General features: G+C 39.1%; 1 protein-coding gene across 2 annotated transcripts; it reads right to left on the bottom strand.

Moving 5' to 3' along the window:
• Window positions 1-286: 286 nt before the first annotated feature.
• SERPINA10 (serpin family A member 10) lies at window positions 287-16,469 on the bottom strand. Of its 2 annotated transcripts, XM_067547032.1 has the most exons (6): window positions 16,338-16,406; window positions 12,404-12,525; window positions 8,959-9,690; window positions 5,024-5,297; window positions 3,511-3,658; window positions 287-886 (listed from the first exon to the last, which is right to left on the bottom strand). In XM_067547032.1, the coding sequence occupies exons 2-6, from the start codon at window positions 12,435-12,437 to the stop codon at window positions 695-697; spliced, it is 1,380 nt and encodes a 459-aa protein (XP_067403133.1). In that variant the 5' UTR covers window positions 12,438-12,525; window positions 16,338-16,406; the 3' UTR covers window positions 287-694. The 2 variants fall into 2 exon arrangements, with proteins under 2 accessions (XP_067403133.1, XP_067403135.1); XM_067547034.1 differs by lacking the exon at window positions 12,404-12,525 and having other exon boundaries at window positions 16,338-16,469.
• Window positions 16,470-16,938: the final 469 nt, after the last annotated feature.

Raw genomic sequence — 16,938 nt, 5'->3', positions numbered from 1 at the left:
ATATCTGAATTTGGTCATTAAAATGTTGAATTTGGGACGTTAATGTTTGTGCTTTTGAGATGTTTAATGATGGCTATACAAGACATGTATTTTTGGGGTTGATAGTGTAGCATATGCACCATAAGTAAATATTGTCAGCATCTTTAAAATACAGAAAAATCATCAAAATGTAAACAAAAAATGTAAAGTGTAAGAAACTATTTTGTCTGTGAATATGAAATGTGCAAAATGGTGGATCTGTTATACAATGGGGAATTAAACACAAATGTAAACAAAAATTAGTATCTTTTAGCTCAAATATTTTATTGAATTTGCACATATACAGAAATATCTAGTATACCTCATAGAATAAAATATCTTAACTGATTCTTATAGCATACAGTCTGTAATCTTAAGCCTACTGTTAAATGGCTGCCGGAAGGAGTAGTTTAGGAAATACATTTAAAAAATGCAGATTTTGAACAAATCTTTATTTTGTCACAATTCTTGCATCACCTAGATAATATTGCCACTTGGACCCTAACAAAAATAATTTAGTAGGACATGCTGCTGATTTGCCATATGAAAATTATCTGTTTTCTTATTTTCATATCTAACTAGTTTTCAGTTCTAACTAATGCAATTTAATAGTTTAAAGAAAATAAAAATAAAATCTGGAATATTCTGGAGATAGACTAGAAATTGTGGTCTTCTTTCACAGTTCTGTCGGATTAACCACTCTCCCCATGAAAAGTAATGATTTGAAAGTTTCTTCGTAAATCATAAAGAGGAATGGCCGGTTCACTTTAATGGTAGGAGGCATTGAGTATGCAGTAATTTCTGACCCACTAACAGCTGCTGCTTCGGTTCCTTTCTCATCCACTTCAATTACTGCTCTTTGGATAATCTAATAATGCAAAGAGAACAATATTACAAACACCAAAAATGAGACTCCTTATGTGGAGAACATTCTTCAGAGTTCCAAACATCTGATGTGTGGCAAACCTCTAACCTACAGACCAACAACTGAGGGGTCACAGTGAGGTTCTGATCTTGCAGCTGACGGCTGCATTCACACAGAACCCCATTGGCTCCAGTGTGACTCTGCGCATTTGTCATAGTCCATCTGTATCTTATCAGTTACAGCATTAGAGCCTAAGAAGTTTGCTGGATATGTTCCTAAAAATAGTTATACAATTTCTGTATGCATAAGTTGGCAAGATAATTTTCTGATTAAAAAAAATTGAAAGCTGGATGTTTGATCTTCAAGCCAATTTTGCCAGCCACTCCTTCCTGTAACCCAAATCCAAGCATAGCTCAGGTTGGCCTGACCACAGAATCTGTTTTACAATCTTCAGATTTACCTAACAGAATGTATAGAATAAACCTTCAGTCCCTATTCCTTCTGACCCTACAAGTCTATGTCTTGTGATTAAATACACAGGCAAATGTCTATTAGCGGTTCGGGTTGTTTATTTCTTTAATTATCTTGTTTCTGATTAAGTTTAGTTAGTCACAAACATTGGAAGGCTTTACTTTGTTAAACACTTTGCATTCTGAAAGTGTTTATAGAATCATATAATCATAGAAACGTAGGACCCGAAGGAACATCAAAGTCATCAAGAAGTATTTTAATCCATTCCCCATCCTGAAGCACAATTAAGTATACCTTGAGCATCCCTGACAAGTATTTGTCTAACCTGTTCTCAAAAACTTCCATTGATAGAGATTCCACAACTTCCCTTTTTAACCTGTTTCAATCCTTAACTATCCTTATAGATAGAGAGTTTTTCCTAATATCAAATCTAAATGTCCTTTTATATAATTGCATGTGTGTTGGTCTTATTGCAATATGTTTATGATCTTGAGAAGATTTCCTTGAAGCCATCAGTAGCACAAAACTAATGAGCATATGCGGTACAATCTTGTGAGCTATTTGCAAGTCCTCAACTCCCACTGAACTCACTGGGAGTTAAGGACAATCAATACCTTGCAGGATCTGACCCTTTTCTCTTTATTTCTTTAATGCTGCATTTCTCACACTGGGGGTCCTGACCCAAAAGGGGGTTGCAAAGCTACTGGGGTGGAAGGGAGTTGGAGGGGGAAGAGGAGGTACAGCAACTGTCACTCTCCGGCTGCCCAGCTCCAAAGCAACAACACAGAAGTAAGGATGCCAATACCATACCAGGGACTTAAATAAAGACAATTGAAGGTGTTAACATCACCAATACCAAGCTCTGCTGACAGTGTTGAAGTCCTAAGTCTGCTTCTGAACTAATGTAACTCACATGGTAACATTCAGTAATGCTTCTATGGCACTATGCCAGCTGGTGCATTAGTTCCTTTTAAAATCAGTTAACAGATGCTATTAAAGTTAGACTGTTTGCTAATAAAATTATTTGCCAATTAATTCTTGATTATATAATTTTCCTGGTATCTGCACAGGGAGGAAAGTATGCTGCAGATTCTCAACCTGGTTTACAAACATTAAATGATGAAACAGCCCGTAAACTAAACATCTGCTATTTTATCTTATGTATATTAACTCTTGGGGTATGAAATAAATAACTTTTCTGATTAAGGTCAGTTTACAAAGCTAGTATAGTTTAAATCCTTTTACATGTATATCTTTGGGGAGGCAACTGCTATGCTCTTTAAAGAATGCAACATATGAGATCCACAGTGGTATGGAATGGGGTCCGGCCATGTTCATGTTTTGTCCTCTTTGATGTGTCTCTTACTGCTGGATGGAGCTGGATTCTGGCTATTCTCTGCAGAAGGCATGAGGGAAGTCTCTGAACTAGAGCTGGGCAAATAACAGACTTCTCAGTTTGCTAGCAAGTCCAAAAAATAAAAATGAAAACACTTGTTTTGGATCAACCTGAAAATGAAAATTTGGCAAAGCACAAAGCCAGAAATAATTTTGTTTTGGATGTAATGAAACCTTTGTTTTGATTTTGATCTTTTTTTAAAAAGTTTCTGATTCGTAAGTACCATTAAAGGAAATTTGGAAACTAAAAGTTGTTTTGAACAGAAAAATTTAAAAATTCTCTTTTGAAAATGTTGAAGCAAAATATTTTGATATTTTTCTTTTTTTTTTTTAAATGGAACAATTTGATGAAATTGAGACAAATTTGTGAAATGTTTTAGTGTCACCAAATCTGTATTTTTTTCTGAAAAAACATTTCACGTAAAAAATTTTTGCCCAGCTATACTCTGAACTTCTTCCTCCTACTGCTTCCTCTTTGCAGATTTTTTCAAGAGAAGCAAAATATGGCTGTTGCTGGACTGGGAGCCAGGAGTCCTGGGTTCTATTTCTGGCTCCGCTGTGAGACCATCAGCAAGTCACCTGATTCTTTTTCCCCTCCCAGCCTTTGTCCTCTCTATTTAAATTATAAGCTCTTTGAGGTATGACCTATCTCTCACTATGTATTTGTACAATGCCTACCACAACCAGATCCTGATCTTGGCCAGGCCTTACAGGCACTAAAATAATATAAAAATAAATAAGAAGTAGCTTATAAGTCTTACCTTTGATACTTTTACATTTCTTTGATTTGTGAGTTCACTCAGGTCTGCCTTTGATGTGAAGAGGTTTTTAATTCCCAGAGCCTGAAGCAGTCCATGCATCTGGTATTTCTGGTCTAATTTAAACTTTGGAAAGAAAATGTCCATTTTTCTGTAACAAACATATATATTGGTAATCCAGTAAAAAAACTAACAAGTCCTAATTTTGGAACAAGAAAAATGTTCTTTTCACAGGCTTGTTTTTCTCCATGAATTTTGCTTGTCTCATTATCCTAGAATATACCCAGTAATTATTATTATAAGGGTCATTATTCTGCACTTCATTACACCTTTCATAAAAGTGCTCTATAAAAATAGTGAAACTTCATCATTTGTATGATGCAGAGCTGTTGTAGCCATATTGCTCCCAGGATATGAGAGAGACAAGATTGGTAAGGTAGTATCTTTTATCGGACCAACCTTTGTTGGTGGGAGAGACAAGTTTTTGAGCTACACAGGGCTCTTCTTCCAGTCTCAAGCACTTGGAAGCAAACATAAGGCTCGAACTGAATTTTACTCCCCCTGGAGAGGTCAGTTCAAGTCCCATATTTGCCTCCAAGTGCTTATACCTGAAGAAAAGCTCTGTGATGCCCTCAAAAGTTTCTCTCTTCCACCAACAGCAGTTGATCCAATAAAAGATATTACCTCAACCACCTTGTCTCTCACTTGTATGAGATAGACATGAGATATATAACGATCACTTCAATTAATACTGAAACGCAGTCAACTCTGGGATTAAATTCAGTAGTACCCAATGCTACATGACAGTTTAGGGCTGGAAGTGAAGAGTAGTTGAAACTGTAGGGGAATTTAGGTAGGCAGAATGTAAATTCCTGCATTACAATTTGGGAAAGACAGCATGGCCAATGCTCTCTTTTCCTCTTATGAACATGTCAGGGCCACAAGGGGTCAGAATCTCTAGTTTCCTGCATTACCCTAAAGAACAGAACAGTATCCCCACTATGATGATGATTGATTAATTCAATACTGAACCAGGAGGAAGAGTGTCAACATTTCAAATGAAGAAAATAATTTATTTAACATTTTTATAGTTCAAACTATTTAATATTTTTGTATTTATGCTTCATTGCTCATGTAGGAAATCCCTTCGTAAGTAAGCTGCACACATTGGGTTAGCCATGCTACTTCAGCTGGAAGTGCCAAATTTAAGACCACAGTTAGGACCTGATATTTGAACTTGGAAAGGCCAGACTGTGCTCTTTCAGACAAATATTTCCTAGTGGGGTAAAGATGAATCAGAGCCTTAAATGGAGGCTTCAAATTAGAGCCCTACTTTATTCTTGCCCACGACAGTTCTGGTTTTGGGGATTTGGAAAGGCCTCACCTCTATGGGGATGCCACTCCACAGAGAAACCAGCTCATAAGTGGGTTAGGAAGAACAGACCATCTTAATTTCTTTTGCCTCAATAAATATGAAATGTGTTAGTACTGTCAGGATGTCAGTGCAAAGCTATACCTGGTCTTCATGTTTCTAAGCCACGATTCCACAAGCTGTGCTGTTAGGTGGTCTTCAAGTAAAGCGTAATCTCCCTCCTTTTCCGGCATGGCAATAAGCATGTGTGCACTCCCTCTGTAGGGAAGTTTTAGCACAATGCATCTTAAGTTTTTATCCACAGTTGAAGCAACCTTGTCTGACTTAAACATCATGGGCACCTGTACATTCCTATATTTGTTTATGTGGAACTTCTCCAGTTCTGTGGACCCAGTATTAAATGGGTGCAGCCATTTGCCTTAGAAACAAAAGAAAGAGAGAAAGAAAGAAAATAATTATTCACATTCATACTTGCTCGTGATAATGCTTCTGAACCTCTTAATAATATCAAATTGTATCTGTTGTTATATGGTCATGTAGGATTATGGGCCCTTTGTGCTGGGGGTGGCTGGATGACAATTATGATATCTTTAGCATACATACTTCAAAATTTTTATAGCACAGGAGGACAAAACCACACAAAATAAACAGATGCAGGCTCAGGAGGCATGGAAGGAAGGAACATGATCAACAAACATTTCCCCATTGTCCCTTTGTAAGGGTGGTCAATTACACCCAGGCTCCAAACTAAGGAATATTCCTCTAATTTATTGAATCCCATATAGTCATCCATTTTTTACCTCTGTTGGAAGTCTGTTCCATCCATTCAGTACTCGCTTTTTAAAGTGATACCTCCATAAATTCTCATGCATGGAACATCAACTGTAGGCTGCCTCCCTTGTGAGGTGCTATGGACTGTGACACCATATGTGTTGATGATACTGAGGCCTGCATTTCCTTTCTACCAAGTCTAGAGAGAGCCATTTCTCTCCTATCTCTCAATTTCTGGCAGAGAAAGGGATCTGAATGAAATCCAGCTGGGTTGAGTTCAGTCAAGATAAGACACAAGTGATGCCTGTTGATAAAGCATGGTTGATTGTTGATGAGAGTTGGCAGAAGCAAATAAGGCATCTGCAGGCTGATTTTTTTTTAGAGGTTATCAATCTGAGTCTTATTTGGATTCATCTTTATTCACGGCTTCCTAGTTAGCAGTGGTAGCCAAAAATGCCTTCTTTCACCTTTACACTTGAAAATATCTTTTCTTTTCAAAATGCAGCGCTCATCATAATTATCTATGTTTTTGTCATCTCAAGGCTAGATTATTACACCAATCTCTACCTGGGATTAGCCTTGTTGGCCATGTGGAAGCCCCTGTTGGCTACTGTAAACAGTACTTGCCTTATAGGTGTATTGCACCGATGTACCATTCTCTGCACTGGTTAATTCACTTATTAATTCATGGTGCTGGTTGTTATTTGCTGATGCCTAAATTATCCAGGATGCTGTTCTTAGACATGATCTCTGCCAACAAATCCACACACATTCACAGGACTTTCTGACAACAAACTCATCTCCCTCATGGGCACTCATCCATGAATTTGCTATTGCTAGAAAGCAGTCAAAGTCTAACCTTGCCATTTTCGGAGTCTGGTGTAAACCATTGCACTTTGTTCAGGCTCTCTCTCCACTGCATTCTTTTTAGCACTGAGTGAGGGAACAAGGCATATATGCTCCCTGTTGGAGAGGGAAAAATAGCCTATTGAATTTTATAAAGGGAGCCCAGATAATGCAATCACAGGTACCTTATAAATGAATGTAAGAAAAATAACCAGCAATATCTTTCTGGTCAATCCAATAACCTCAGACAGAAGTAATTTTATTTACAATCACCCTGAGCTGGATTAAATTCCATTGCCAGGTTGTCTTTTAACCATATTTTTCCAAAACTCAATGTCCCAGTTTGTTCCCTTGTCTAGGTTTTTAAATATCACATTCATTAAGTAAATTACCAGAGCAGCGTTGCTCACCTGTAAGCCTGGCCAACCCATTTATTATCTCTGTGTCTTGAGTGGTCTTCATTACATCTTAACTATCATTTTTCTTCAAATAAAGGAAACAGAATTACACACCAGATTCAGAATATGTCCCAATGAGTGCTACTAGGGTGTAAGTATAGTTATGTTGGACTCTTGGTGCATCGCCTTTTAGCCTACATCACTACTACTGCTCTGCTCTTCCGCCATCTCAAGGAAAATATGCCTTGCTCTGAGCTTTTATGAGATGAGTCCCCATACCGGAAAGCAGAAAACTTTGAACTTCCACCATGGAGCATTCCGCTCACTCTTCTGTTTTGTTTTATTTTTAAGTTTGTATCTGTTTTCTTTCTTCAGAAGGAGATAGCCATTAGGAGAGAACTCTCTGTATGCTGCTGTTCTTGAGAGAGAATGTACACTGAGCCAGAGACTTTTCGTTCTCATGATCCTGGAGCCACTAAGTACAGCACTTGTCCCCAGACACAAGTCAGATGTTGTTCTTGACCTCGTCAAGAATCTAACCCCTTGTTTCTTCTAGTTCTGCTGTTTAACTGGAAACTCATCCTTCCTCTTCTCTGTCACATTCTGGGCACCAGGGACAATTGTGGATTATTTTAGTATTTGCAAGTAGCCTACAATGTCTTCAATTGGAAACTTTCGAATGTAATTTATGCCTTGCCCATCTCCACTCATTCAAAGGACCTGGGGAAGCATTGCTGGGGAAAAACATCACAATAAAATGCACCATTGCCAGGTTGCAACATTTTAATATGAGACGTGATATTTCAGTGTGCCTTGGAATTCTGGAGAGGTTGAGGTTACTGCTCCAGATCTGACTCAGGTTTGCCATGACCAAAGTTTATCATTTAATAGCTCTGACCTGCAGAGTCCTCACCATCGTAACACTTCCTATATGAATTTTGTCCCAAAGAGGACTGAATGACTTCAGGGACCTGAAAGTGGACTGTAAAATCACTGGTTGCTCCAGGAGAAGCTCCAGCTGGGTCCTTTGGGCCCAGGCTGGCCTCCCTTGGCCAAGTGAAACTGAAAGAAAAGAGCTTAACTCCTGCCTGGAATAGCTAATTTGCTTTGTAATCAGGGAGCTTTGTTGTGTGACAAGCAGTTGCCCCCCTCCTCATTAGGGGGGACAGGAAGTCTCTGCGTAGTATGCCTCTCCTCTGCCTAGTTGGGGCTAGTACATGGCCTAGAAAATAAACCTCAATATGCTGTGCTTATTTTTCCTGGCTTGATTGCACCTTCCCCCTCAAGCTAAGGGCATTCCAGATTCTAATATCTTCTTTCTGTTGCATCAGGTCAATACATGGAAGGTCCTTTCATGGGTTAGAGTGGTTCTTTTTCCTGATCAAAGAGGCACTTGCATGAAATGGGGAAACTTTGGGTTGCCTTGGCCAATGTACTCTATGAGAAATGAATTGGTGCCTTCAGCCCAGTGTCTAGTGTACATACGCCCATATTACAACTAGCATTACCATGGGCCCTGCAATAAAGGCTTTCTTATTGGCAGGGAGCCCAGGGATTCAATGGACATTGAACAACCTTCTCAGCCTTAGGGATGGAACCATTAGAAAAGGGTTAAGATAAGTTAATATAGTGCTGAGAGGAAGTTTTCACTACCCCTGACTGTGTTCTAGCTGTTCTGTGGATGGAGGTCTGAAGCATTCAAGGTATTTTTCACTCCTACTAATATAATTTATAGTTTAAAAATTAAAAAAATAATTAAAATAGGAATTCTAATGGGTGGACAATAGGGAAATACTGTATCTTTTAAAACGCTTGTCTCAGTTATAACTCAGTTACAATGGGTTATAATGGGTACTTGATATATGTACAAACCAAGTTTGCAGTAAGCTCAGTTTACCTGACGCACAAATGTTATGTACCATATTCTGAGCTCAGTTGCAAATCTAGAGTAACAATGTTGATCCCAGTGGCATTTTCCTGGAGCTACACCAATGTAACTAAAATCAGATTTTACCAGCTGTCTTTTTATAAATGATGATCTTACAGTATAAAATCAATAGTTACCTTTAAAGAGAATATAATCCACAAGAACCAGTTTAACATTCTTGTCAATCTCCTCAAAAAGCTTTGGGATTTTTCCTTTGGTCTTTTTGTTAATATATTGATTAATGAAATTTTTTGTGTGGGTAGAGTTGTGAAAATCCACACTTAGGAATTCCATATCGAAATACTGCTTGGATAGATTAAGGAAAGGTTCCTTGAGTCTGAAGTTCTTTTGAACAAAAGAAAAACTGCCTTGCTGCAGCGCGAACTCTTCATTTTCTGTGATGTTATCTTTCAATTGTTTAAACAAAGCTGGTAACTGATGAAAATTCTCTTTGCCCTGCAAAAGATGGAGATTTGTACCCTGAACTATTTGCTTGTATGTTTCCCCTTTAGCTGCAAGCATGAAGATAGCCATCATAAATGACATAGAGAGTGGGGAGAAGAACATGTTATTGTCATGCTTCAGTGCCATTTTCCTGTAGAGATTGAATCCAAAATTCATATTCTTTTCAGTGAGGTTGTAAAGAGTGAACTCTAGAGGGACTTCCTCTGCAAATGGCTCTGCGGTGCTTCTATGCAGAAGTTGCTCCACAACGCTATCCAGATTCTTCTTCTTGTGCATGAAATTCTCTTTGTGTTTCCTTGAATCTCTAGTCTCGGCAAGAGACATGCTTAATTCAGGGCACATTTCACATAAGAGAAGAAGGCAAATTCCTGCTTTCATTATGTAGTCCAGCATTGAGCTTCTTTCTAGTTAAGAAAGTGATAAGAAGCAACAAAGTCAGTGACGTTTTTTTTTATTATTGAAAATACCTTGCTTCTGTGTTCCACATAAAGATGTCATGGATATAGCCAAATTGTTTCAAGTTCCTTCCACCATGTAATTTTCACCAACACACCCCTCAAATTACATACCAAAAATGTAAAGTTTGAATGGCCAATACCCAAATCAAAAGTCAAAGTGAAAACAACGGAAGAGAGAAGTCTCCATTCTTAAAAAAATGGGTGCAAAAGAAATGTCATGACCTTTTGTAAGGGGCCCACTTTGTGCGCTATCTACAGTTCATAATAAAGTTCTTCACTAATCTGTCTGTTAGATTGAAACCGTTCTTAAATGAATAGACCCAAATTTTCAAATGAGATGCCAATTTGAGAGCAAGGGTCTGATTTTTCAAAAGTGCTTAGCACATTCATCTTCACATGAAGTGAATGACAGCTACCTAGTTTTAATGTGATAAATACAAATGTAGAAAGAGAGAGAGAAATACCTGGTTGACAATTAAAGGGCTAGCGTGTGTAATAAGCAGTACATATAAAAATACCAGCACTGAATTTCTGTACGCTCTATACTAAATCAATAGTTACCTTTAAAGAGAATATAATCCACAAAAACCAGTTTCGCACCCTTGTCAAACTCCTCAAAAAGCTTTGGAATTTTTCCTATTCTAAAAAAGTCAAACTGTAACCCAGTCCCATAAATGAGAAACTCTGAGAGTTGACCAGGATACCATACTTAAAAATAAATGTGATTGGGACAATTCAAAAGTTCTACATTTCAAATTGCTTTAGAATCCTTTGAAAAATTACTAGAGGTTTTGCTGTATAATTTAGACCTCCTCTTGTAGGGAAGATTAACCTGAATGGCATGCAACTGTATTTTCCAATTACATCGAAACTTTCAAGTAGGACAAAAGCAAAACATGAATAATCATTTTTTAAAAGACAAGGAGTCCTGGGCCTGATTCTCTTTGGATTGTTTACACCTGTGTAAACCAGGAGTAACTCCACTGAAGCCAATGGAATGATGGTTATGCAAAGCTGGTATAAGGCTGAGGAGGACCACACCCCATGTCTCTTTTACTTTTTAATTCAGCCTTGCAAGCTTGTGAAAATGAAATCTTTGGTTTTAGAACCAGGATGGCAATAGCACAAGAAGGAATCAAATATTAATGACCCTTCCTGACACACACCCACTGTATCCATCTGGAGGATAATAGAAGACTTATTGTTACCATGGTACCAATGCCTGCTGTTTTGCTAAGTAAGTGCACTCTTTCCAACTGTGAGTATTGACTGTGCTGTGGACAGATGGCTGTGCCCTAATGAAACCCCACAGTGGCATGTCATCATGGCCTAATCATTTGATTCATGAGGGTTAAAAAATGACAGGTACTCCCAATTTTCACGCCTGTAATAATACCTCCTCCCTTGTGGAATATTCACTCTGAATATTGAGCACCTGCCCTGGTGGACAACTGGGATTCAAATGTTTTCTTGGCAAGAGTGAGGTAGCTTGATGTCTTGGTTTTCTAATAGTTGAATAGGCTGCTTGTGAACTTCAGGTGTGGTTCACCTTTACCAACACCTCCTTCATTGCAGACTGTGATTTACTCTTATGTTCATGGATTTGTGTAGAGCCAATAAATGAATTAGTCCAACAAACATGAAGGAGTGTACAACTGTGAACTGTGGAGTAACAGGACAGCTCAGAAGAATGACTTAGACATAGTACCTTTTGCTGGAGATCCTATTTAATAGGGAATGGGGTGGGGGTGACAGTAATTCCTTCTAGCCTTGAAAACAAGACTGCACCCCCTTAATTTTCGTTACTGTTTGTGCCTAATGAGTGATGATGAGGTTGTTAGGTTCTGGATTGAGGATCCAGTACCATTGCAAATAGGTAAGGCAACTCATCAGTCCCTTTCACTTTTCATCCTTCTGATATGGATTATTCTTTCTTACAGCCAGATTGCTGCCCAAGTCATGTGTGGTGATACTTCTGATTCTTTATATTTCACTTATCAAATATTGTTTTGAAAGATCCGGTTACTCCTGGGGGAATTTTGTGCCACTGCGCATGTGTGGAATTCATGTTCCCTGCAGATTTTTTTTCTCTGCAGAATATAGATTCTGCTGGAGAAGTGATGCAGTTACATTTTTTGACCACCAGGGGTTGCTGTGGCACCAGAAGAGAGGGCAGCCAGCTGGTGGAGAGGCTGTGTTTCTTACAGCCAGATCAGGTCAGAAGGCACAGGAGGGATGGAGCAGGGCACATCGGGCTGCAGTGTGTAGGGAGTCACAGACTGCGGTTTAGAAGGGTGGGGAGAGAGAACAGACTGGGGTGTGGACTCAGGATGAAGTGGGGTGACAGCATTGAGCCGGGGCTGAATGGGAGTGGGGCTGCAGAGCCACATGGGAATGGAGGAGGAAGGGACTGCAGGACTACATGGAGACAGAGGAGTCAGAGTGTAGGGACACAGGGACGAGGGAGTGAGGGTGTAAGGACACATGGGGACAGAGGCAGATGTGCCTGACTGAATGAGAGATGCTAAGATTCAGCCAGGGTCTGTATGGGGGAGGCTCTGCACTCCCTAACAATACCTCCCCTCCCCCAAAAAACCCTGTTCCATGCTTCTCTCACCCACACCCAACAACCCTCCAGGTTCACTCCCAGGCTCCTTACCAGCATTTACTTCCCTCTCGCTCAGTTCCTCCATTACTCCTTTATCCTGACTCCCCCAAGTTTTTGTACTGCTTCTGAAGGGTGCAGGCAATATGTTTCTGTATTGTAGTCTAGTACGGAATCTATTTGTCAAAAAAACATTTCCTGAATCTTATTTATTGATTTATTTATTTTGGTCTGTATTGTTACAGACATACTTGCTGACAGGTATTTTGAAGTAAATTGCCAAAATAATTGAAACTGGCGTGATTATATTGTGTTATTTTGACAAATAAAATGTGCAGAATTTTGCAGAATTTTAAAACTGAGTGCAGAATTTTTAATTTTTTGGTGCAGAATTCCCCCAGAAGTAGATCTGGTGTATGTTGAAGTGGGCTTGTCAATGGACTGAGGGTGAGACACTTATACTATGTTTGGAATATTATTCTTCTACGTCACAAGCAATGATTTCGAAGCAATGTTCATGCAAAGTCATGTTCTGTTCAATAAAGTCTTGCAATAAGAAAGTTAAATTTTTAAAAGGGCCCCAATTTAACATCCAAATTTGCTCATGCAAAATCCAAAATTTCATGTGAACAGGAAAGCTGCTTGCATAAATCACACAGATACATAACTTTTCCATTTATATATGTAACTGCCATTGGTGCATTAAATCCAAGATACTGAATATACAAAACAATGAGCAAATTTAAAAGCAATATGTGAATTGTTTCCCATACAGTATAGGATATAATTTCACCTTCATGCAATATTTTGAATTTGCTTATTTTCAAACAGGCAATTCACCCCCTACAAAGTAAGGAGGGTGTTCCAAACTCTGTTAGGATGGCTAGAAAAAACAAATGATCTGGTGCCATCTGAACCATTCTGCACCAGTTCTCTTTGTATAGGAGTGATTATAAGAATGGACAAGAGGGGTGAAAAAGACTGATTCTGTTAAATGGGCCATCATCAAAATAGTAGTGTTTTCTTAGTTAACTAGATGGAAAGAACAGTCTCAACAGACTTTGTGTTGTTAAGGGATATCTGATCTCTAACACCAGAGTGTGGTAATTTGTATAGCTTGATATTTGTCATATGAACAAAGCAATATGTGACCTCTTTAGGTCTCTTGCAGCTCTACATTTCAATGATTTTATATAAAAAATCTGGCATTATCTGATTGCCATAAATTCAGAGTTCAGCTAACCCTCATGATTGCCTACATCAAAATGTGTAATTGTGGGCATAAGCCCTGAAGAGGCACTTGCATCTGAGCAATGAGACATTTGGACACAAAGTAACGGCATACATTTGGCAGTCAGGCACTCAATTCTCTATTGACATAGTGGGTTAGGTTCGATACAAGGTGGCAGCACAGATGGGCTATAATGAATGAATCAAGAGACAATGAAATTGTTGATTGCGATGCATCTTCCTAATATTGAATGCAATGCATCTTCCTAATTGCATGTAAAATGTGGACATTTTTTAAAATATACGTGCTGAAATTTGTGAGAAGGATTCTATTTATTTGAACTATATCTGCGCTCCCAGTAGAATTCTCTATGCTCTTCATACACTGGCTAAAGCTGCGCTAGATGTGGGTCATGAAAGCTTCTGTCATTTTATCCTTTTTTGAACATGATTAGAATCCCAAATATATAAAATGTGTAACCCCTCCCATAAGCTAGGTCTGACTGTCTTGGAGACTGCTCCTTTCCCTCTGCACCGTCCCAACAGTTGAGATCAGCTCTTGCTAATAGTCCCAAGACTGAACTGTGTGGACATGGAGCAGGAGAGGAGTATGACTCTTGAATTCACATCCTCCCTTTCTTCTCACACAGGCACTGCACTACAGCATCTTCCTTACTCCCCAGGGAGAGCTCACCATGGGGCCCGCAGAAACTCATCAATGCAATTCCTTGATTGCCCAACAAGGGGCAGCATTGTGACTCTCACAATCCCATCTGTGCTAGTTCCCCAGCACTTACCCTCCATACTTGTCCAAGGAGCAGGAACCCTAGTCCTAGAATGAAGGTCTGTTTACATAAATGGAAGTGCACAATGCTATCAGTGGACCAGGTTATAGAACATAACCTTTTAACATCACCTTTAAACTCAACATTTATTATGTCTGTGATCCATACATAGTGTTTGGACTCATATTTTACTTTTCATGTGTTCTCTGAAGCTCTAATATACCTTAATTGTTGGCAAGTTGTCACTTATGGTTAATATAATTAGCTCAAATGATAGAAGTAATGTGATCACATCAGCAAACTGGGCAGGGTGAAATTCACTCTGTTCTAACAAGCCGTCTCAAGGCTTCTGCACAACCTAAATGTCCTAGTGCAGGCCCTCTGCACTGGGGCAAATTTCATGAGCAGGTTAAATGCATTATCCAGATAGGATGGATGTGTTCTGAGCAGTCATCTTCAGAGCAAAGGTAAGTCTCCATCAAGGGTATGAATAGTTGGATGGAAGTTTAAGATTGAAACTGAAAATCGGGCAAAACTTGATTTTGATACAAGCCTGAAACTTGAGGTAAATTTCCTAAGTCCCGGGCTCTGTGGTTTTTGATCCTACAAGCTGTTTAATAGTCTCTACATTAGCAAGGGGCAAACCAGACACTCATGCAAAGCCCAGGACTGTGCATTGGCAAATTCTGCAGAAGCTGGAGAAAAGAATTCTCCTCCCAGTCCCTGCACTGCAGCAGTGCTTCTTGGACACTGCTGTAGCTACAGGACTGCTGCTGCCTCTGCATCTGCAATGCCCCCCACCCCTACATGGGAAGTAATGCAGCAACACCTCACCTCAGCCCCCTCCATGGCAACAAAGAAGGGGCCCTTATGGAATCGGACTTTATGATAGGATTGGGATATGCTCTCCCTCCATTGACTCCTAGTATCCTGTTCTTCCTATACCATATGAATCCTGGCATCTTACACCATTTCTGTGGTAGGCAGGGCCCTCTGCAATGAGGGGTTGGCAAGACCTGCCTTTTATAAAATACATGATTAGATCCCTGATCCTGCTTTGACACAAGTCAATGGCAACAATCCTATTGAAGTCAATAGCAACAGGCTCAGGCCCAAATATGTTTAATAAACATAGTGGTGAACCAGCTTCTCCTTTACTGCTGAAGGATAGCGTCTAGACTTTTTAATTGTCCTGAGATGAGATCGCTGATAACAATGCACTCAGCACTCCAGGCATTATTTGAGGAGTCAGTTATGTTATCACTCATCTCAGGAGAAACACCAGATCCCAGATTCAGCGCGTGGCAGGAAACCAAAGGGTGAAGTTCTTACAGAGGGTCTGATCCAAAACCTATTGAAGCATAACTCCCACTGACTTGAGAACATTGTATGACTAAAGAGCACACAATCGGACTGATAGTCTATTGCTAGTTTGGGATCATGAGCAATTTATTTTATACATATCATTACAAAAACTTTGCTGTTCAACATCAATAATGTTCTGCTAAATAAAGCTTCTGAATTGCAAAGAAAATACATGAAACTAGTGGAAGAAGCTTTGGACACAATCATGTATTTTTTATCTAAATTATAAAAGGAAAGGCTTGTGCAGAATGTGACATTCAAACATTGTTTTTGATTCCCAAAGATCTCAGTTTTTAACACTGAAGAACAGAGGACATATTTCATTAAAATTATTAACTGTTAGAGCATAAAAAAGTTGGTATAAGTGGTGTTTTATGATGATTTATAGTAACAACAAATCTACATCAGGAGGTTTCTCGCTTTTTCCTCATTAAAAGGTTTCTCCTTGAAAACATTATAGCATTTTAAATCAAAATCAAATGTCAACATACAGATAAAATCTACTCTTGCTGGAAACACTGCATCATGTTAAGAACATACAGATATAATTGCCCTCCCTCTCCCTTCAGAGGTATTTAAAATTCTCATTTTAAACCGTTCCATCTTACCAACAAGGCAGCTCTTCTGTTACTTTTCTCAATCAACTATACTGAAAAAAACAAAGTTAAATGATGACTGCTCATGAGGAAGGTCATCAGCAAATATTTGGTATTCCAAAGTGTAATGCTCTGATATTGTAGGTTATAAATTAACTGCTGGCACAGGGAGAGATACGTTTCTTAAAAGTGGAGGGCCATGTTCCAGTAAACATCTTATTGATCTAAAAGAAGTAAATAATGTTAATAGTGTTCCACTCTCAAATTAAGAGATTTGATAGTCTATTTTGGGACCTGATCCTTGGGTCTTATCCAGGCAATTGAGGTTTTTGCCTGATTTAAGACTAGGAATGGAATTTAAAAAGTGCCCAGGGCAGTTAGGTATCCAGCTTCCAATGGCAGTCAATAGATGCTGGATGCCTTTTAGAAATCTGCCCCTAAAGAATCAGGCCTCAGATACAGACAGTGGATTTGGAATTCCAGTTCCCTGGCACCTCATGGAAGAAATTTGCATTCAGCATAGGAGATCTGGAGAGGGAGGAAAGTAGTGACACTGAGATATCCTATTGTACGTGTATGTGTGTGCATGACGAGCAATGGTGGTGGGGGGAGG

This window comes from Emydura macquarii, unplaced genomic scaffold, assembly GCF_026122565.2.
Source record: "Emydura macquarii macquarii isolate MOO-44397 ecotype Brisbane River unplaced genomic scaffold, CSIRO-AGI_Emac_v2 contig_1229, whole genome shotgun sequence".
Taxonomy (NCBI): Eukaryota; Metazoa; Chordata; order Testudines; family Chelidae; genus Emydura; species Emydura macquarii.
The sequence above is the reverse complement of the archived record's forward strand: the minus strand, read 5'-3'. Positions and strand labels throughout refer to the sequence as shown.